General features: G+C 42.3%; 2 protein-coding genes across 2 annotated transcripts; one reads left to right on the forward strand and one right to left on the reverse strand.

Annotated features, from left to right (window-relative positions):
* Positions 1–2862: 2862 nt before the first annotated feature.
* Positions 2863–6150, forward strand: LOC308086956 (N-acetyltransferase ESCO2-like; the record flags this gene model as incomplete). Its single annotated transcript, XM_080430598.1, has 3 exons — positions 2863–2871; positions 4647–4831; positions 5672–6150. The coding sequence occupies 3 exons, from the start codon at positions 2863–2865 to the stop codon at positions 5802–5804; spliced, it is 327 nt and encodes a 108-aa protein (XP_080286724.1). The 3' UTR covers positions 5805–6150.
* Positions 6151–8328: 2178 nt separating this feature from the next.
* LOC308086280 (solute carrier family 22 member 2-like) lies at positions 8329–21909 on the reverse strand. The gene is made up of 13 exons (XM_080429763.1): positions 21856–21909; positions 19212–19606; positions 16659–16706; positions 15227–15330; positions 14714–14868; positions 13940–14108; positions 13648–13762; positions 12935–13035; positions 12227–12444; positions 11675–11783; positions 10884–10996; positions 10545–10644; positions 8329–8444 (listed from the first exon to the last, which is right to left on the reverse strand). Exons 2-13 carry the CDS (start codon positions 19563–19565, stop codon positions 8357–8359), a joined length of 1674 nt encoding a protein of 557 aa, XP_080285889.1. The 5' UTR covers positions 19566–19606; positions 21856–21909; the 3' UTR covers positions 8329–8356.
* Between the last annotated feature and the right edge of the window lie 1736 nt (positions 21910–23645).

A 23645-nucleotide genomic window follows, 5' to 3' on the forward strand; every position in this document is an offset into this window, starting at 1 on the left:
ATGCCCTACCAAAAGGAGTAAAGGAGTGTAAAACCCTACTCACTTTCAAAACTGCCCTAAAGAAACACCTTCAGGTGCCTGCAATTCCAAACTGGCCCCTGTCATAGTCTTAACCTAACCCATTTGGGTCAAATAGTGCTGGCACCATGTTTTTGGGGCTGTCTGTCTATCAGTGGGGTCAAATAGTGCTCTTTGGGGCTGTTTGGAGTTGGCATAGCCATTTTTATTAATTTACCACACCTGGTCTGAGATAGATAATTAAGGGGAGTGGACAGTTCCTGGCAAGCATTTGGCGAGGACCCAAACGCAGGACAGCAAGGCAGGCAGAGTTCAAAACCCAAGATGGGTGATTTAATACAGAATGACAGAGACAACGTTGCAATCACAAACTAACTTGATACAACACTAAACATGATGTGACACCAAACAATGACAATCCATCCTTGTCAACCAACGGTTGAACAAGACTAATATACACATGACGGCTGATTACACATGAGAAACACCTGGGGAAGACATGACCATAGAACCGTTGAAACCAGAACATGAATATAACACATAGAAATACAAGACCTAGACAAGACAAGACAGGCAAAATCTGTAACTGTGACAGCAGAAACCTTCAAAAAAGTCAAGTCAAAGGTATTTACTTATTCATAAAGCACATTTAAAAACAACTCTCGTTTATCAAATTACTTTAAACCATAAAAAGCAGCTAAAATCACAAATACAAGAACCACAGACAGACACTAGACAGAATTAAGAAATTGCACGAAGTAGGCTACTTGACAGAACTTTGACAATGAATGCAACAGCATACCGTGGCCTGGTTACTGTGTCCAGCCACTAGAGGGTGCTGTTGGTTCAGTAGTGAAGGAGTGTCGAGGATAAACATGGAGGTCCCTTGTTAACACCAAAAACCAAATCATTTTGTGACCATGATGTTACCATGGAGCACTACTAACCTAACACCAAAATGAACTAGACGCGTCGCAATTCAGGGCAATTGCAAAGTGTGGTTGCGCCGACGCGAGTCGCGAGTCGCTGCCGCCAGGACTCGAGGAATACGCTGGGAGGAATACCGTCGGAGGCTGCGCCAATTACATTGTCACGTCACTCCTGAGATCACTTGCGTTTCATTTTGAGAGGACTTATCCCCCCCCAAAATAAGGTTTTTGCATCAAACGGTTACATTTTGAGCATTTGTGGCGCCCCCTATGGATCAAAGTGGAAATGCTTTTGGGGAATTGTTGAGTAAATGTGATTCAAATTTGGGATTGACTGGATGTTTCGTTCGTGACAGTACGTTTTAACAGCGGGCGACTCTCGGGCGATCCCGGGCGACATCGTCCAAAAGATAAAGAAAATCCATCTTTCATCGCCCCCCCGCCCACTTCGCCCTATCGCCAGTAGTCGCCGGCTCTCATAGACATATAATGCACTTCCGGAAAATACTATCCTGATCGCCCGCTGATCGCCCGCTGTTAAAACGCACCGTCAGTTTTGGCTTTTTTGGTAAAACAAGCCCCTTCCGCTAACTTTGGAAGCCATTTACGGACGAACGGTAATGACTATCAAAATTCCGCTTGGAGCTGTTTATCGCATGGGTCCAGAGATCATGTGTACCGATTTGTGAAATTTGGAAAAAATATGTGGGAGGAGGAGCTAAAAGTGTGATATGAAGAAAATTCAAAATGGCGGAAAATCTATCCTGACGCAAATGGGCGTGGCCTATATGGGGAGTTGCCATAGATATAGAAACCTAGATACCTCATTGGCCTCTGCAGTTCATTGGAGCGACTGGTATAGAGCGTCGCAGTTCCCGCCCACTTCCTGTTTTTTTTGGTGCCGGAAGAAAAAACTCAATGCATTTTTCCATTGACATTTCCAAAAATATTTATATCTATTAATTTAAGCCTCGAATCAAGCCATCATGACATGACATGAATCATGACCATAAACGTTTGATTCTGTGATTTTTTTTTTGTTGAAAACGGCAAAACAAAGGGTATTTATTAAATATAGTATATCATATAATTAAATATAAAATAAAAAAAAATCACAGAAAAAAACGTTTTATGGTCATGATTCATGTCATCTCGTGATGGCTTGATTCGAGGCTTAAATTAATAGATATAAATATTTTTGGAAATGTCAATGGAAAAATGCATTGAGTTTTTTCTTCCGGCACCAAAAAAAACAGGAAGTGGGCGGGAACTGCGATGCTCTATACATCCACACGGCATAGTGTCATCAGTGGGTTGGTTGTACCTAGGGGGGCGGAGTTGCACTCGGGGGGGGAAAACACAGATTTCCCCCAGCTGGTATAGACGGAGGGATGTGGGGTTTTCAAACTCGTATGCTGTAAAAGTGTACTGATCTAAAAGCAGGCGTCATGGCTTGCCAGATCACAGGCACAGAACGTTGTTGCCACTCGACAAGGAATGCTACATTAGCAAATTAAACAAGAGTCCGATTGGAATGTTGTCCTGACTGAACAGAGGATCCAACACAACACAATGGCCCGAGGTTATCGGATTTAATCACCTGGTAAGAGACACTATTACATTTTCTATAGATATGATCAATTAAACTTATCATAATATCAAAAAGCAAAAGCCATTCATTCATCAATGATGTTTATAGAACACGTTTTAGTGAATTCCAAGTACAGGAGACATCGACTCCATTGCAGTTTGGAAACGCAACATGCAGCGATTTACACACAAAACAAGCCAAACCCTAGACTATCCTCGTTTAAAAACCTACAGAAAACACAATTGTTAATCTGGCAATGAACACGGAGCTAAAGCAGTGTGTAAATCCTGCATGATATTAAATGACGCACTTCGCCAAATGGTAATGGCGACGGTACGTGCCGTTCACAAAACAGTCTCTAAACTGTACTTCAAATTCACTATAAACATTATTGATGACTTAATGGCTGTTGGGTTTTGATATTATGGTAAGTTTAATTGACCATATCTTGTAATAGTGTCTCTACCAGGCGATTAAACACGGTGCATATGTAAACATGTTTTGTAACAAGGAGCGAGACAAGAGGTAACCAGAAGACTCGCACCAAAACACGCTCGCCCCCATTTTTCTCACCGACCAGCGGTTCTTTTATTTCTTGTATTCTTGTATTTGTTTTACGGTTTGAAATAAGTTCAGGGTTAGGCATAGTTTTACTGAGGTTCAGTTTAGGAATAAGGTTATGTTTAGCAGTTTAGGCATAGTTTTACTGAGTTTAGGAATACCAGGTGAATACCGGCGGGTTTGCCCCGGGGCGACAGTGTTTTGGGGCGAGTGTTTTGATACTCAGACGGAGATGGAAAGAGGGAAACAGATCTCCGGTCTCAGTGGTGCTTGTGCTGAAACTTGACTAATGCAATAAGATATAAGGATAATCTGATAAACCACATGAACCCCAGTTTACGTATTCTGGGGGGAACATAAACCAAACATTGCCAATCTAGCTCACAGTTACAACGCGTCGCGTTCCGACGCGCTGTGAGCTCATAGATTGTCAATGTTTGGTCTTTTTAGTCACATATCTTAATAATAAGTCAACTTTTCCAAGGGCGAGTGGACGATTGTGTTCCAGCTGTCCTGATGGATTTTTCTTGGCTGACAATGTCTCCATCGTCCATAAAATAGCTCTGAAAGTGATCAAACGATCGTGTATGATGTAACTCTATGAGGCAGATCGTTCTGTTTTCCCCTGGGACAAAATCGAATGGGCGTTCCTGGGCGTTCCCGTCTATCTCCGTGTGTATCTATCTCAATACAAGGCTCTTCCGCAGGGCTGTTTGACTACTGACCAATTACATCGCGTTGACTACTGGCCAATCACAGCGCGTCTAACTGACTAGTTGCTGCGCGGCTGCCTCTTAAGGAAAGACCCGCCCCACCTGCCTCTGATTGGCCTACCGAACGCCCCCTGCTGAAGCGGAAGGAAGTGATAGGCTAGCCCTGCGGAACAAGGAAGCGCGCCCGAGATACGAACGCTTCAGAGCCGAAGGAGGCGTCTACCTTTATATGTCTATGGGGAGTTGCGCCATGACCCAAGGAATCTAGGGAAAAAACGGGCTGTTATAGCGCCACCATGAGGCCGAATGGTGTAATTATTGTTTCAATAATTTCGCACTAAATTATGAACCTCCCCTCCAAGTCTTGTAACTCTAGCCCTTACGGTTTCTGAGAAAGAAATACTTGAATGGGAGTTTTTTTCATTTTCCCCATTAAAGTGGATGGGGACTTTTAATGCACTAATAAATCAATATCAATTAAACTATGTAACCAATCCGGTCATTTTGACATATAGCACTAAATTGGGAAAAAAAAACTGGGAGGAGTAGCGTGGCAAAATAAAGTTTATCTAGAAAGAAGAAGAAGAATAAAGTGGGACTATAACTATAGTCTGGTTTCCCTGTTAGGGCAACCACACTAAATAGATGTCCATTTGTCTATGACATGTTATAGATTAGGGTTTTCCATCCCTTCTCACAACAAATTCATCCAAACATTTAAAAGGCACATCGGTTTATACCACTGTAAGGTAAGGTGTTACCATGGACCTATATGTATGGCTCTATGATGTGTAGGTTTTGAACAGGTGGATCTCTTTGTCTTCCTTGCACCAGGCGTTTCGTGTGCTGGATCAGGCAGAGCAGGCCAGGGACATGAACCGTGAAGACTTCATGGAGCACCACAGGGCCTGGTGCTGCTCTAGCACCCCAGAGAAGGCCCTGTGTGGAATCAGCCGCATCTGGGTGTTCAGCCTGGCCCGGCGGCAGAACATCGCCACACGCATGCTGGACACAGTCAGGTGCGATAGCAGGTTTTACTGTCCTCACAACATCATGCTATAAGAGTTTAGTTTGCCACAGGCTTTCTGGCAGGTTTGTAGGTGCCAATCAAACACAAAACGACTCCTTCCCGCATGCTGTCCATCCAGCATATGAGATCTATCCAATGCCAATTAATTCCTCTCTTCGGCTGAAGCTGTACAACTGTTGCCTCATAGTTTTTCAGTTCATGCAAAAAATTATATTTTCCAGCGACTCTATTAATTGCACCGACATTATTGTGGTGCAGTAAGTTCATAAGGATCGCTACATCTGTCTATTCCACGCAGCGCACCTGTGACGCGTGCACCCCACACATACAGATACCGCCGCGTCTTTGACGTGCATGCATACGCAAGCCGTACACAGACACATGGGGACCATGGCACCTATGATGCATGGTGCACAGTAGAGTTCAATTAAATCCCTCGTCTGATTACCATCAATATATTAAGCGTGACAACAACAAGGTTCACTTTATTTGTCATATACATGTTTGCACATGAAATGAAAAAACATAGCTGCTATGTTGTCATGTATGCTAAGCATACATATTCATATAACATATTCATATACTGTACATATTGGGCTGTGCCTCCTGGCGTGAAGATTTGTGCTCCACTAAGCGCACCTTTATGATCTTGAAATTAAAATATTTAATTGTAAGCATATGTGGTGTGGTCCTATGACCTTCTCCACTATAGAAAATATAAATATTCATAACATCAGTGATATTTCATTTGAGTTGGGCTCTTTCAGAAGTGTCCCAAAGACCTGTTCCCTGACTCCCTGGTGTAATAATGATCTTTAACTCTTCCCAGGAGTACCTTCATATTTGGCGGCCATCTGACGAAGGAGGAGATCGCCTTCTCTGACCCCACCCCTGATGGCAAGTTGTTCGCCACCAAGTACAGCAATACGCCCACCTTCCTCGTCTACAACTTCGTCGCCTGAAGGAAACCGGCCGTTTTGTCCTGTTTCAGGGCGGACCGAGACGGAGAGCTTTAGAGTTGGATATAGAGCCTTGGTGTCATGTGTGGTTCTACTGTAGGTTGGTGGTAGTCAGCTAACTTGGGACCCAGAATTTAACCCACCAGCCCAATTTGATATAGCTGTGGTTTCCCAATTCCTGTATTTCAGTGGTTCCCCAGTTCCTGTATTAAGAGACCCAAAATACTGCTGGATTTTGTTGTAGCGCTCGAACAGAGAACTAATTTAGGCGTGGAACACCAGGTGACTGCAAATGGAAACGAGCAGTAGTTAGGACCAGAGTGATAATGTTGTATGAAACAGCATTTTTCCAGCAGACTTATCTTAATGCCCATTTTTAGGTCTCCATTTCTTTTTTGTATGTTCCAATAATATGCAAGTTGGCTGATTCAGTGCACCTCAGCTGGATCGCTCTTATTACGCAAAGAAACTACATTATGTGTACAGGGTTAGAATTGTGCCGACACAGTTGTGAAATGTTTATTTGAATGTACATATTTACTGCACTTTCTAAGATGTGTTAATGAAGCTGGTTTTTGGTTGGGCTTTACAAGAGGTGTGTGCAGCCTACACATCATTGGCTATTTAAATGCCACCTGAGCTTAGGCTATTGTCATGTGTGAGAGAGAATCCTTCACCCTTAAATTGTTAAGTCTGTAAAGTATTGGTTTACTGACAGCCAGAGGGATTTGAGTTTCAGAGGGATTGTCAGATGGAGGAACAAACATCCAAACTCCAATCTGAAACTTCCATTTTATGCTCTTGACATTATTTAACTCGATTTTGAGTGCCCAATAATTGTTGTGCGTGTTTTCTAGTAAAGCAATTACTAATACTATATCTGATTCAAAAAATATTTTGCCAGCTAACATTTCAGCAATTACATTAAGTTAAAAGGTAGATGGCTGCCACTTTGAAACATTACATACAAATATTTGCTGTTGAACTACGAAAAAGAATGGGCAGAATAATGACTCCTGGAGGAACTAAACACTGAGATGCAGATGTGTTTACGGTACTCTTGACTATACCAGAGCATGATTTTTAAGTTTTGGTACACAATGCAGAATACTAATATTGCTTTGACAAGTCTTTTTCTTCTCTTTTTTTTATGATGACAAATGGGCAATAAAACATTTACTCTGCACAGTACAGTAATCACCTCTAAGCTAGGTTGTTACACAAACCACTTGTTCGTTATCAGGAAACCAATCACAGTTTTACCTGTCAGCCAGGCCCATAGCAACCTGGAAGCCCACGTTAAAGTGGCCAGCTATATTATAGGGTTGCATTTGCCTTATCTGTTGGTTGTCAGGTTGATTTCTGCCTTTGATTCCCAGTCATGTCTCACAGTTGAAAGATTGCAACGTGTCCTGGTTTGGAATATCCAGGCAATAGCCATCTGCACACACCAGTTCAAACTGGGACCAAGGGACATTTATTTATTTGAATACATCTGGCTTGAAGGCTGTGTAGCACAGCACAACCAGTTCTCCAGTCACATTTATTAACCACTTAAAGGAGTAGTTCACCCAAAAACTTACTTATTTTCTATATCAATTAAACACCCCATGAAGCCTTGAATTCATGGCAATTTAAAAAGAAGTCGCATTCCTAAACCAATATTTTGATGACCGGCGGAGTCTCCAGTAGGAGACTCCATAGACCTGCAATTGAGTCTCCGACCGGAGACATTAGCATCTTTCCGGCTGTCATCAAATTATTGGCATAGGAATGCGACAAAAAACTAAAGAAATCCATGAATTCAAGGCTTCTTGGAGTGGGTAATTGATAGAAAATAAGTAATTGTTTGGGTGAACTACTTCTTTAGGGCGCGCTCCCACCGCACTTTTATTTTACCTCTGGGGCGGAATCTGCCAATGCTTTGTCAATGCAAATGCGTGGATTCCTGGTCTTGCGGATTTTTTCCAAGAATCCACGCATTTGCATTGACAAAGCATTGGCAGATTCTGCCCCAGAGGTAAAATAAAAGTGCGGTGGTAGCACGCCCTTAAACCCTCTATACTTTGTTAACAGGAGTCCCACTGGGGTCTATACTTGGCCCCCTCCTTTTTTCCCTTTACACCAATTCTCTTTGTCGAATTAGCTGATCTACAAGCTCACAACGCGTCACACATGTGAGCTTGTAGACGTGCTATTTCCATTGAATGTGCAAAATGGTGACACAAGGGTTCATGTGGTTAAAGTTATGATTTTTATTCTGTAACTGTTTGGTATTTCACACAACACAGTATTTAATTAGTTATTGGTTCAATTGCATTTTCTTAATATTTGTATTGTGTTTGTGTGCCACGTTAATTTCCTGGTTCTGTTGGGGGAGATCTGAATGTGTATATGTTCTTGAAGAATAAAAAAGTACAAACCCCAAACATGAGGAAGTTGTGCTTTAATAAAAAAAAATACGTGTACATCACAGCTGCTTTTATAATAATGGTGAATATTCTATTATGAAGAAAGTCACAAGTGTATACACAAACATGCACTAAGAGTGAAAATCACACTGCTGTCGGTTCCTTTCCGTCATTCGACAGATCTGATTGTAAAAGGTTCTTCAAGCGTTGGTTTTTCAGATCATCCTTTTTCCTGAAAAAGCAAGCATCCAATTCACCCATCATTTGATTTGCTAAGGAGATCAACTGAGAATAACTAGTTGATCAAATGCTATAATTAAGGCTACAATTAAGGGCCAAGCACAGGTATATAAAGACAACTGAGGCATGATACAGTTAACTCATAAAGCCTCAACCCTGATTTATAGGGCTATTTCCTGCACGTGGAAACTCAATATGCTTGGATAGAAAGAACATAGTTTCTGTGGGGCAGACACCTTTATCTCCATATTTGATCATTTTTTCATAAAATGAATCCCCTATTTTTACTTTGTATACGACAGTGTTCAGCAAAAGTAGTGAAAATAGCCGATCTATATGGCATACTCAGTGCGTGATGATGCCATGCATTGTGAGCTTCTAGGTCTTTTGCTATTTTTTTTTAAAGATTTTGAAAACTTTCACCTACATGCTCAAAATAGGGACGCCAGGATGAAAGTGGTTAAGGTAGGGCAAGGGATATTTTTGTGTTCACATAAGTGTTAAATAGTTCTATATTATGATAGTACTCATTGCTACTGTATAGTGTGAGTGTTTGTTCAGTAACAAGAGTCTCCATATCTCTCTAGCCCTAGAATGTCTGTGATCTTACATACATTTCATGTATTCCAAATACACAGTCATAGATCGCTCTAACCGCCGCATCGTGAGCAGCACGATCTACGCTCTAAACTCCGTCTGTACTGACCCAATAATTAATTCCTAAGACTTGGAGTCAGATATTGTCCTCTAGTTTCATATCCATTTGAAAGTTCTGCCAAAAAACGTGTGTTTAGTCAAATATCTCTAATTATTGGGTGAGTACAGACGGAGTTTAGAGCAGTTTTACGCCGCGTAGATCGTGCTGCTCACGACGCGGTGGTTAGAGCAATCTATGACTGTGTATTTGGAATACATGAAATGTATGTAAGATCACAGACATTCTAGGGCTACATGTCTCTCCAGCTCTTTATTAAACAGAAAATGCATTTTCAGGATGGGATACCAATTGTATCCAAACAGATACAGAAGTCATACAGGATACAGAATAAACAAGTGAAATTGGAAGATATGACACAAAGAAATGATGAGCAGACAAAATTAGAACTGGAGCGCTATAACATTTAAGCTGATAAAAGGGTACTCTCTCCTGATTGGCTGACAATTGGCAACCCACCTGAAATGTATTTTCTGTTTATTAAAGAGTTGGAGAGACGGGGAGACTACTGTTACTCCTGTTACACTCTACAGCAATGAGTACTATCAGAATATAGACCTTTGACCTTTTAACAAAACACTTTTTGTTTTAACCAACAGATATCACTTACCCTACCTTTAACTCTGTCTGTGGGTTTTATAAATATTAGGACGATGCCAGTTGGGAACGTATTAACAAGAGATTGTGATTCTTTGGAACATGTTCTTTAATCATGGTATGGTATCATGGTCAGTACAGTATCATGATCAGTATGATGTCAGTATCATGGTCAGTATCATGGTTAGTCATGGTTATTATCATGTCAGTATAATGGTTTTGGACCTTTCCACCTGATAGGAACAATTTGTATGTTTGTCCACATGTTACGAATGGTTTTCTTTACACCTACAGTGTAGCTGAGCAGCCTGATCTCCAGAGAATACCGTAACATTGCACGGAACGAGTGCACTTCATTCCGTGGATAGTCGCCTCGGAACTCCCAAATTGCGTGCATATGTACGGCGAGTCCCACGGTGGGCGTAACCAGTCGCAACACGGAAAAACCCGGAAGCAGAGCAGTCCGCACAATAAAATTTACGATTCTGTGCCTATCGGTACATAACTCAAACGGCGCTGAGTAGGCACAGGCGAATGTCACACCGTTCAGGACGGCAACTCGGTCGCCTTAGCTCCCTCGGTGGTCCTTCACGGGGTGACAATTCGCCTGTGACTGCGCGCCTCCGAAATGGTTTTGTCACAAAGGCAGCGCCGTACCATATGCACGCAATTCGGGAGTTCCGAGGCGGCTATCCACGGAATGAAGTGCACTCGTTCCGTGCAATGTTACGGTAATCTCTGGAGATCGGGTTGAGCTGAGTGTTGAGAAAAAGGTCTAACCTGCCAGGGAATTCGATGTCATCAATGGTCTCAGGGAGGGGGACTCCTCTAGTCTCAGGTAGCAACAAAACCAAACCCCCGGCTACCAAGGCTACAGTTCCTGTATGGAAACCCGACATGGAGGCCAAAGATGATGATACATTAGTGATTCACAAATAAGTTATGGAATCAGTTCAAAACATGAATTATAATACAACTAGGTAGATTGAACTAATGAACTAATGAATTGAATACCTCCTTCAAAACTATGAAATTGTCAAGATATGCCATTTCCACCTGAGCATTTACTGATGGATTTTTGACCTTGATTGTGACCTTGACATTTGAACCTTGACCCACCAAAGATGAGGAGTGGGAGCTCCAGCCAGACGGTAGCCAGTCTGTAGAGCATGAAGGGAGCAACGATCCCTCCCACATCACACAGAGTAGAGCACACAGACACTCCCAGGTTCCTGGATTAAAGAGAGTTGAGCCGTGTCATTGGTTAACTTTAACTACAGCATTCTCTGTACACATGCTTGCATTTGGATAGACAATCTTCTCATGTCCTCAAACATGAACGAAAGCATGAACGTAACAGTTTCAGGAACTAGTTCGTTCCTGTTCACGGCAATAGAACATTTGTACTCTGCACCCAGATTTACACGAAGGCAAAAAGAGATGTTATGTTTCATTTTAGTCTAAGTAATGCCATTAAAATGTATACCACTCAAAAATTAATGTAAAGGAGTGGACGTTTCCGTCCTCAGACCATCATCAACACTGAATGCAGGTTGCCCATGTTGGCTATAAGTAGGCAGTAGGCCTATTTGAGGTAACCAATGATAGAGAGGCTGATCGAAGGCACAGCCAATCAGCCCATTACCACTGTTGGGGCTCAAGGGCCTGCAGGGAAATTAACACCATAAAACTCAACAACCCATACAGAAAACCAACATGGAATCAATCCAATATTGTCAAATCACTCTTAAAGAAGAGAAAATCGTATTTGTAAGTCGTCTACACAACTTTACAACTTACAAGAAGAATACATTGCAATAATATAACTTAGGAAGTATAGAAAAGGCCACAGTTTTTGGTGAATAAATAGCCTACAAAAACATATAGAAGATAGAAACATGAAACCTCACCTTACTGAGGTAGGATAGAGTTCAATGTTGACAAACACCACCATCTCAAAGGCCATGGTGATCCCCAGCCGGCCGATGCAGGCCACTGCTGTCTTCAACCAGAACATACCTGATGTAAAAGCAGTTAAAGCACACATTCCTATAGTGCTACAGTCAGTGGACAAAGTATTATACTCAAGTAAACACTCAAGCATTCAAAAGTACAAATGATGAAGTACATTTTCAGAAATGTGAAGAAATTGAGAAAATAGCAGATCTACAAGCTCACAACGTGTCACGCTTCAATGCCGCTTGTAGATCGGCTATTTTCAATATTTTTGAAAAAGGGTAATTCAAATGTACAACATTTCTATTTGAAATGTAGCGGAGTGAGTCATCAGCTTGCAAAAAAACAAAAACAAAAAACAAATACTTAGGTACAGTACTCAGGTAAATGTACTTAGTTACTGTCCACTACTTGTCTACAGTACTGTACACATGTTGGGAAAAGAACACAATAAGTTTGAAACTATTCAACTGAAGAGAATTAGTCTTTGGCCATGGGCTCCTCACTGTCAGGAATGAAGGCAGTGATGATGCAAGAGGCTCCGGCTACGATGTTGGCGGTGGCGAAAGGCAGACGCCTGCCGATGCGCTCGATGGTGAAGATGATGAGGAAAGCGGCGGGAAACTCCACCAGGCCTGAAATCAGGAAGTCTACATAGACATTTCCTCCTGCTACTATCCCCACGCGCATTATGAGGCCCACGTACACCACAGCACTGGTGAACCTACAAGCATGGAAATCATAAGATCTGATCTTTCCTTTTACTTGTAATTAAAAGATGTACTGTAGGTTGGAAGTGTCATATCTAGAAATAGCTTCAATTTATATTCATATGTATATAAACAATTAAACATTCAAACCCAGCCCACATACCAGCCCAGTTATTTTGGTAACAGACTTTGACCTGGATTTTGACCTTGACCTTTGAACTTTTGGACCCAATGGTTAATCATCTCTTTGAGGCAGCGTACTGATTTATTCTCTCCAAGTATCATGACAATCTGATCTCAAATTATTATAATGCTAACATCCAACCAACAAACAAACAATCAAACAAACAAACAGATATCCTACCATGCATTGCTAAAGATAAAAAAGGGTGTTCAGTTAAAGGGTTCACAAGGCTAAGTCACCTGCCCTAGTGCGTCAGTGAAGCCATTCATCATAAACAGATCAACCTGACTTAAAGACCTGTGATCTATGAAGACTCTCACCAGTTGAACATGAGAATGAAGGTGTGTTTTCTCATGTTTGGAGTTCTGATCAGGTCCATGAAAGAGGCAGTAGGGGAATCTGCTATATCATCTGTCAGTGTCTGGAAGAAGGAAAGCAATACGAATACTTGATCACAAAAACAAGATATAGAATATGATTTATATATAAAATCAGGACATTCAATATTTCCACTATGTCAAAAATTAAAGTGATTTTTTTGGTGTTGCAAGTTTAGCACAGTAGTGGCTCTTAAACATGACTGGTACTGTATTTCCTCTGTGCTTTCAATCCATTTCTCATGAATCTCCCTCTGTCGCAAACATCAAAATCAAAATCAACAAAACTCCATCAGCAGAACACACAGCAAGACTTTTAATCAGCGAGAAGACTGCAAGACAGCTGCAGAGGAGAATTTTTTGCCCTGAACCAATTCAGACTCGGGCACATCCTCTTAGGCTGGTACAAATCTTGATTCCTTTGGCAGAAATGGCATACCCAGACCCCAACCACCTAAACCTAAACATAACCGCTTGATTGGTGGACCTTGTTGTGGGAGGTACAGTACTGTAAGCACTGCATGAGAGCCTAAATTACACGCAAAAGGAAGTCCCTTAACCGGCTTAAATTCAGCGCAAAAAGTCTCTTAAAACGAGAAGGCTGGTTGCACCAGCACACTCCAGGGTCAGTGGGTGCAAAGAAGTTGCTAATGTACCTCTATGTTTGTTGAGAGTTTCTTCTTGTTTTCCTTGGCCATGGCCTCAATGATCTCCACAGCTTTAGCAGACTGGTTCTGAGAGAAAAGCCACCTGGGAGACTCTGGAATGAACCTATCAGACAAAGACTATGTATAACTATGAAAGATAGATATGCACAGGTTGTAGACTGACTTCACAGCAACTCTTTACACACCGTCCCATCTTCAGTTATCATAGACCAGCAATCATTTGAGCCAGGAGGTCATCCATGCACTGTACAAGAGAAGAACTGCAAATGTGTTTTCTCACCAGTAGTAGGACAGGAAGAGGAAATAGGGTGCAGCGATGGCCACCTGCAGCCAACGCCAGTCAGTGATGTAGTAGGCCAACAGAGGGAGGATGAGGTTAGCAACGCTGAAGAACATCTGGTACAGAATCCCCACCGTCCGCCTGTACTCCATCCCAACTATCTCTGTCACTGCAATATGACACAGTACATGTGCTTAAAATTCACCAGCAGAAGAACTTTTGGAGAGATATTTTGTAACATAATGAATAGGCTACTATTAATTTAATTATGGGATATGCAAATGCTACACTGTGTGGTCATTCATGGGGATGGATGATTTTATTTTGTCATTGAACACAAGTGCACAACGAAATGTTCTTAATGGCATCAATCTAATGCAATGCAATGCATGATAGAATGCATAAATGTTGGTAGCAGCATAGGTACTAATAAATAAACAATATAAGTCAGAATGTACTGTGAGTGTGAGGAGTTCATTAGTTTGTGAGCATTTTGGTGATTCACTCCACCCCAAATTGTTCAAATCGACCTCATGGTGGTGCTATAACAAGCCGCTTTACGCCACATGGATTTCCGCCTAAATAGATTTCTGCCTAAATAGATTTCTGCCTAAATAGATTTCTGCCTAAATAGATTTCTGCCTAAATAGATTTTCCACCATTTAGCATTTTCTATTTTCTCCAAAACACACTTTTTGCTAATAGTCCTACAGATTTGGTCCAAAACTCACATGAATCTGTACACTTTAAACAATAGATGATTATTGTCCTTACATAATACATATGTGACAATCCAGCCTCCTTTGACACCAAAGCCACAGATGGTTCTGAACACCAACAAGCAGATGTAATTAGGAGCCACAGCCACCAGGATCCCCGCTATCCCATTGAACACGTTGGATATCAGGAAAACCATCTTCCTACCAAACCTGCACAGAGACATACATTGGCACAAACAGTGAGAGGATTCCCATCAGTGCAAGAAATAGTAGAATATTAAAGTCCTGTGTGATTCACCCTCAGTCACCCCACTAGTAGGCTACTATACTGTATGTCAGCATACATCAGTCTAAACCTCTTAGCTCATGGAAATCACATGTATAATGCTATATCATTATTAGGCATAGTTATTTGATGATATGACCTAAAGGGTAAATTAAAAAAGTGTACCCTTCTGCAAAGAACAGGAACAATTTACAAAAGCGTACCCATGGTGCCAGGTGGCAACTGATACAAATAAAATAAAATAAAACATATTGACTATCAGCTAATTAGTCACAGTTATACCTGTCAGCCAGGTAGCCGGTAACGATGCCACCAACCAGGAAGCCAATATTAAGGGAGGCCTGGTACATATCTACCACCCAGGCATCTGCACACACCAGGTCAAACTAGGACCAAGAGAACATGTTGTTTAAAGTTTAAATACTAATGTATCCTCTGTAACTTAAAGGGATATTTCACTTTCAAAAAAACTTTGGGTCATTGTATCATCTACTCAGGCTTTTGTGAACCCCCCAGACCGTTTTTAAGTTGCTTGATTCAGTATTTAGATATATGATATTCCTTTTATCAGACACGCCCGCTTCCTATACAAACCCATTATAACTTCAACTTCAAAATGTTAGATTCATCAAAAACACCCGTCCTTGGTTCTGGTGACTCACCCTGCCCTCCTAATACGCGAGGGGGCCGTGTTTTTTCTATAACGTTTTTCATTTATTTTTTATATTATTTTTGGAAAATTAAAAAGAATTATTACAATAAAAAAAATGAAAAATAATAAGTGAATAAAGTTATCACCGCCTTCCCTCGCATATTAGGAAGGCGGGGTGAGTCACCAGAACCAAGAACGGGTGTTTTTGATAAATCTAACATGGTTAAAATGAAGTTTGAAGTTATAATGAGTTTGTATAGGAAGGGGGCGTGTCTGATAAAATGAATATCATATATCTAAATACTGAATCAAGCAACTTAAAAATGGTCTGGGGGGTTCACAAAAGCCTGAGTAGATGATAAAATGACCCAAGTTTTTTTTAAAGTGAAATATCCCTTTAACTTATTTGTGTAGCACATTTCATACGCAAAGGCAATTCAAAGTTTCTACAGAAGGCATTTCAAAAGAAAATAGAATAGAAGGAATATTATCAGAAAAATACGCATAGGAAGAATTATGGCCACATTATGGTTTTACTCATTGTCGCATTATCAACAACAAGGTGATTACGAGTATTGTGTAAGAGCATCCTTCGGTTCAGCCATCAACAAGTGGAATTCCTCTGATTAAAGCTCATGTTTCCAAGAAATGTAATGTTTCCCTGAACACTTTATATGCACCAAGCACATTGGAGTCCCACATTGGAAACCCGTTTTCTCTGTACCCTTTCTGTGCACACTTTTCATTGCTCTGGCTCAATACTCCATCAGAATCAACTCAAGAAATCACCACTTGAAATTCATCAATGGTTGATTATCTGAAAGGTTGCCTTAGCACCTCTGTAAGTATCTTCCAGAAACGTATATGTAGCATAATAACTAAACTCTGTTTGTTTTAGCTCTATGAACAGTTAGTAGACTGGTGCCAGATAACCAGAGATGTATTATGGAGTGATTTAAAGACAACATACTGAAAACATGTAGTGATTATTCATACAATCTTTTCACACACTGAAAGAAGTTGAACTTTTGCATTTCAGTCAGTAGACAGTTTGTCACTCACCTCTGTGACGATGGACTGCCTCCCCTCATAGTTGTATTCCCAGCCATCCTTCAAGGACAAGAACAAAAACATGTATTCAATTCAATTAAGCAAAATGCCTTGATTTATCAAAGAAGATCTATGCCTTAGGAAGGTATAATGAAAAAGGACTTCTCGAATGTGGGTCGTTAATGTGATTACTGCCTAGATTAACTACAACTTCACTCAGAGACTAAAGCCTGATTTATGCTAAGCAACCAGGAAGCACAAGTTAAAGTGCCTAGGTATGGTATATATTATTACAGGGTTGCATTTCCCTATATCCATACATTTTTGGGTTGATTTCTGCATATTGATTGCCAGTAACCATTGAAAAGTTGCAACCTATCCTGCAGTATGTCTGCGAAGTATTAAATCAGTAGTAAATCAGGCATCAGGGTGCTGCACATGCTACATACATGAAGAACGTCCATCATAATACTAAAACCTTTGCATGTTATATTGCGTTTTTTAAGAAGAAAGATAATACCTAATTCCAAATATCCAAAATATTTTCAAGCACAAAAGTTACCTTCTCCTCGTCTTTTAAAACAACTTTGTTTTGTGTAATCATTACACACACACACACACACACACACACACACACACACACACACACACACACACACACACACACACACACACACACACACACACACACACACACACGTGGATGGACAGATTTACAGCACAAACAATACATCAATGCACATACATGCAAGCACCTCCAAAAGAGATTTCACTTCTGACCATTATAGGAGCACCACAAATGTGACGCATCACACAGACCGATGTCAGTGTAAATTGGCACTCGACATAAATGACTAAGCCCTTTGATTATGGATATACAGGAAATGCAAAGTTAATAACAGTGACTTCACACAGAAGCTCTACTGTAGGCGCACTCTTTTCTTTGTCCTTTGGCTGCAGTTTTTGTCCCCTATCTCAAACTGAAGCCCCTTTCAGGTAGCATGTGACATGTTCTTCAGTCATCTCAAGTTAGTTTCTTCTAATGGCTCCTAGAATGATAATTAAACAACAATGTCAGAAATTAAACAAAATGATGATGAAAAGTTTTGCAATGTAATCCCCAAATCAGCATGTTCGCATCACACAAATGGTTTTATGTCAAATTCAATAATAACTAGAAAAAGTGCTCCTCGGAGCACAGGTCTCCGCCAGGTCAGGTAGGTTATTGTGGCCTCCTGGTGGCGCTATAATAGGCCAATGTGAAAAGGGTGCGATTTGTTCTTAGGCTTTTCACTGCAATCGGACACTGCATTCATGATTTGAGGCATTTTGTTCCAAAAATGTGTTTTGCAAAATTAGACCTGCTGGTGGCGCTATAACAGGCCAATGGTAAAAGGGTGGCATTTCTTCCTCGGCCTAATAGAAATGTGCGTGTGAAATTTCACGGAAATCGCAAGCTGCGTTCATGATTTGAGGCATTTTGTTTGAAAACGGACCAATCCTGCAAACGTTGGAAGCCAATCTTAGGCAATCAGGATGTAATATGGGAAATTGGATAGATCCGTGTTGATCACATGACTATAGAGATAATGTGTACCGATTTTTGTGATTTTTGGACAAAATCTGTAGGAGTAGTATCAATAAATGTGTTTTGCACAAATCGGCCTCCTGGTGGCGCTATAGTAGGCCAATCTGAAACATTTGGGCCAGAGGTTTTGACTTGGCATCCAGGGAGTGTGTGTGCACAGTTTCGCAGCGGCCGGGCCAGCGGTGCCGGAGATTAGGTGGTAACGGACGGACAGGACACACGGACACAAGGACACACGGACAGACGGACGGACGGACGGACAGGGGGTAAAACATACTCTCTCGCCATGCCTTTCGGCCTGGCGGAGACAATAACCATCTAAGGACAGCTGTAGTGCGACCCTATTACTCTACAGTAACATGGTTGCAATTAACAAATACATTCCATGACATTCCATGACCTACATGACCTTTGACAGTAGTCAAAGTCCTTTCAGACTGAGGAATAATGTCGCCTCTGTTTATTCGTTCACTATAATATGAAAAACTGAAAAGAGAACCTACCTTTGGTCTACCCATGATGTCAGTACTGTAGGTAACTTGGTGATGTTATTTCCTCTGTGTCACGTGACTCACATGATTTTTGTTTTCTGTGACAGGGTTGCACGCATGTTGTGGCACACAACTTCAGTGCATAACTAGAAAGGTGTATATCTCCGCCAGGCTGGGTGGCCTTCCCAGGGCTGTGCAAGTCGTTGCAGCCATCAGGACCAGAGGCAGCAATAGCTTTTCTATGACGTCATACATTTCAACTTTTCACATTTGTGTCGACCCCCTATTGGCAGATGTGAGAGCGATTTTGGCGGTGTACTCTTTAGAGGCCCCTCAACAGGTGGTTCCAAGTTTGGATAGATTTAATGTTACGTGATTCAAATTTGGGGTCGATTGGACAATGCATTTCTATATAAGTAAGTAAGTACATTTATATATACTATACAGGTATACGTACTGTATATCAAATATAAAAGAGGTACACACCTTACATGCCATGAGGCCAGCTCTGCTCTGGTTCACTTTCTGTGTGTCACAGGTGAGTCCGGTGGCGTTCCAATCCAGGTCGTACTGCTTACATGTGCTGTGGAGCAGCTCTCCAGAGGTGTTGATCAGGGGAACAGTGAGCCTGCGTGTGTCCGCCAGGCTCCAGCCACAGCGCTGCCTCATCTCTGTCACAGCCGGGATACGGCACCAATGCTCCGGAGTGAAGCCCTGGAACACGACGTTGATGAGCGCACCGGCAAACGGCAGTGACACAAGGCAGAGCATTGCGAAGATGCGCTTCTGGCAGGGGCCGAACGTCCCGACTTCCTCCAGCATATCATCAAAAGTTGTCATCACGTAGGCTATAATCTCACCGCGGTGTGTTGAGAGACTGTCTGAAGATGGAAAATAGGGATGTAACAATAAATTGATTTCCGATTCGATTTCCGATTAGTGCTAAGTGTTTAACATTACTATTGCTTAATGAAAAGTAGGCAGCTTCCAGTGTTCATTCCTAAATGTAATTTAACCCAATCAAATATTTTTGATAAAGAACACTTTTATCTAAAATAAACTGTACGCAATGTCATTCTTTGAGACATACATCCGGGTTTTTGACCAATAAGCACCGTTTGGCCCCATTTCGGGACAGGTGACGTTTTTTGGGGGCTAAACAAAGGCATCACATGACGTTGATCCCCTTCCCCTATTCGCTCATACTAGGACATGACGTATGTGTAGGCAAAAGAACGCAATGTGCAATGCACAGCGTGAAAGCAGAAGTCATGTTTCTGCAGGCTTTCCTTGCTAGAGCGAGGGGTAGCAGCCTCTTGTTGGAGAACGGCCAGGGCAATGGTACTTGGTCTTGCCTGCGTTGAGCCAAAAATGGTTACTGTCACACCACCTCTCATCATGTTTGTCCGTGTTGTGCCCTGTGACTGACAATGACGGTGTCATCAGAGAACCTCTGGAGGTGACACCTTTCTGAGTTGAAACGAAAGTCAAAGGTGTAGAGGGTGAACAGGAAGGGAGACAGCACTCTGCCCTGGGGTGCGCCTTGATGTATTGCAGTCTACCAGTGAGGTAGTCAGTCCAGGCCACCAGGCTGTGGTCCACCTGCACTGCAGATAGCAGCTAGTAGGAGTGGTTGGATGGTGTTGAAGGCACTGGAGAAGTCAAAGAATATGATTTGTTGTGTCCCCAGGGTCCACTCCAGGTGGGTGTACAGTAGATCCTTTAGGGATAAAAAAATAATAAAAAATACCCAGAGGGTTCGGCCCCCCCCCCCCTTAGGGGTCCCTGGAGACCCTGGGGTCTCCAGGCCGTGACCTACAGACACGGCGAAGGAAAACTGTAAAGCCACAGCCACACATGCAAGATGTTGCACATGAACTCTGCAGCCGCACTGAGGCGCTCCAACACAAACACTCTGACATAAGCTGCACACAACAAACATCAGCAGCACACACAACATTCACCACAATGCCAAACAAATTACGTCCGCGCAAAAATAAGCGAGGGCTCGCTTATTTTGGGGTTCAAAAATCGTGGGATAAAAATTTCCCCCAAAAAAGTTTTTACATTTTTTAAAATAATTTTACTCCCAGGGGGTCCGCGGACCCCCTGGGAGGTCCGCGGACCCCCTGGGAGTCTTGGGGACCCCCACGAAACATCGCGGACCCCCGTGACACATCGCGGAGCCCATCGGCTGTTTTTTGTTTTTCATGAAGAAATGTCCCCCAAAAAAGTTTTTTTATTTTTTTAAATAATTTTACTCCCAGGGGGTCCGCGGACCCCCTGGGAGTCTTGGGACCCCCGCGAGACATCGCGGACCCCCGTGAAACATCGCGGACCCCATCGGCTGTATTTTTTTTTTCATGAAGGTGGTTGCTTGTTTCTGGCGCACATCTGGCAACACTGACCTGTGTGCTTGTCACCCCAAACGTGGCAACCCAGATGCCAACGGTGTTGTGTGGGGACATTACGGGTGCGTTCGGAAATACAGCACTGAGCGCACTGGCCAATACAAACTAATAGGCGAGTGCGCTCCGGTGTGCAATATCCGAACGCACCCTACAAAAGCAGCTGCGTGGTGTTGGGTTTCACTCCACGCATGCGCAGTGCGCAGTTTTTTTTCCCTTTCAGCCAGTTTCCCCTACCTTTCAGCCAGTTTCCCCTACCTACCTACCTACCTACCTTTCAGCCAGTTTCCCAATTGTATAGATAGATGTAACCTACTGTATCTTTTCCTTTCTACGCTTTATAAAGGAAAGCTTTGAAGCTGATTCACACTATATTTGGTATAGGCTACCATAAGACATTTCTAGTAATGACTGCATAAATTGAGAAACAGGTTTTGTTTGATGCACTTTGTCAAATCTGGGTAATGCTGTAATTTCACATAGCAGGTCTAACCTGAACACCAAAGTGGTAGCCTAATGTCACACCTATTGTGATCATTTTAAGCTAAGGGTTGCCTAATAGTTATGGAACAATTTACACCTCAACGTATAGGCTATTTATTTTGTTGTATGATTACCACTAGCTAGTCATCCACATATAAATTAAAGCTCACAAAGCTGAACTGAAGTAAAATAAATAAATAAAACGGTTGTGAGTTTTATAGTGCATAAATCTGGCTTACTTTTCCCAGCGTCGAATGTGTCCAACCCTAAAACTCTATCCACTCCTTGGCCAGAAAGTGCCAAATCACAGTTCCAGCGCTGTACTGTACACAGACACAGCTGTCAGTGGGCGGGTCTCGATTCTAACGTCCAGAAACAGAATCAACCCCCCCCCCCCACTTCGTAGGGGGGGGGGGGTGATTCTGGTACTCGGGGGAAAATCTCGGGGGAAACAAGTTAACAACAATACTACACTCACTACAAAACTGAAAAACATTAATAAAAACAATATGCAAGTATAATCAATCAATCAATTCTTCAGCAGTGGTCTCTTCATGTTGTAGTTTAGTAGCCTAATGAATGGCTCAAGCTGCTCTCAGAGCCCCTTTTATGCCAGGTGAGTACAGGTGATGGCCCAGACCCCCACCCCTGGCACTCCTGGTACCCCATGAAGACAAAGGCATACATTTGCATCACTGAATGGATACGGTGGTGATTAGCTGCCTGCCAGCGTGAATGGACGAGGAGGAGGGCTAATGGTCCGAAGGCCACTATTCTGTTTGGCTTTTTTTCACTGCTTGTTTTTCAGTCAGTCTTTTACTTTATTTTCTAGGGGAGGCGAGATTTTAGTTCCTGCCTCTACGGTGGGTACGCCCAGGGATGAGCTGTAGGGGGTGCTATGGGGGGTCGGCGACCCCTTAGTTCTGGCGCTGGCTGGGGGGCTGGGAGCTCCACATGCACGCGCGAGCACGCACCGTCAGCTGCGGTCTTAACACCTTAAAGTTTAAACAATAGCCTCTCAAGGTTCGCGCCGTCAGCGGCGAGCCGTTCTCAATAGCGTCTACCTGGCTGCTTTGCATAACATTAGGCTACTCGAAAAAAGCCATGGACTTGAATTGAATGTGTACATTCCTCTCACAAAGAGAGACAACAGTCTCTGCACTGCAGAGTGTGAAGGGGATCGCTTAGAAGAGGACCCAGTTCTCTGAGACAAGACAAAGACAAGTTGTCTGATTATTTTAAGTACTTATGTGTGGGTAAGGGCTTAATTAATTAATTGAAACAAAAATAAAAACAACAAATTAACAATGCAACTAAATAATAAGATATAATTACATTAAAAATCACATGTTGAATACAGTATTTCAACTAGCACTGAGCTGATTGGCTATGTGCACATGCGTGCACGTGCGCGTGCACGTGACGTCAGAAAATATAGCCCCCCTAGTTAAAAAATCCACAGCTCATCACTGGGTACGCCACTGATAGCGTCACAATCATTTTTAACCACTTAGCTTTGGCTATTCAAAAATAGCAGATCTACAAGCTCATAGCGTGGTACCGAGTGCAGCGCTATGAGCTTGTAGATCTGCTATTTTTGGAAAAAAATGCAAATGTGTGCATATCTTTGATATATATAAACATTTTTAACTCAAATTGCTTCTGGGGGTCCCTGGCACAAAAAAAAATCAGATGGGGGTCAAATGTATATCAATTTAGGGGTCCTTGACATGAAAAAGGTTGAAAACCACTGTTCTAAATGGCAAGCCTGGAACCCAAGCCTCAAGCCTCAAGAGTCTCGAGGCTTGGGTTCCGGCTCCCGGGGAGACATCAAATTTCTCTTTGGGTCTTGAGTCCCAAGACTCAAGACCCAGGCTCCCGGGGAGACATCAAAAATCGAAAATTTACATCTCCCCGGGAGCCTGCATATGGGTCTTGACTCAAGACCCAAAAGAGACATTTGATGTCTCCCCGGAATCATACGAGGATGTAAAATGTATAATAAGCAAGAAAGGAAACACGGCCGCAA

This window comes from Gymnoscopelus braueri (genome assembly GCF_963280865.1).
Source record: "Gymnoscopelus braueri genome assembly, chromosome: 6".
NCBI lineage: Eukaryota > Metazoa > Chordata > Actinopteri > Myctophiformes > Myctophidae > Gymnoscopelus > Gymnoscopelus braueri.

What these genes read in the sequence shown, in the direction of transcription:
- LOC308086280 (XM_080429763.1), bottom strand. Translation starts at nt 19,565, where the DNA reads ATGACAACTTTTGATGATATGCTGGAGGAAGTCGGGACGTTCGGCCCC. An exon ending in CTCTTCCTGTCCTACTACTG is followed by an intron (nt 13,763 to 13,939) that starts GTGAGAAAACAC and finishes TTTGTCTGATAG; the next exon opens with GTTCATTCCAGAGTCTCCCA. An exon ending in GCTCCCACTCCTCATCTTTG is followed by an intron (nt 10,645 to 10,883) that starts GTGGGTCAAGGT and finishes GTTTCCATACAG; the next exon opens with GAACTGTAGCCTTGGTAGCC.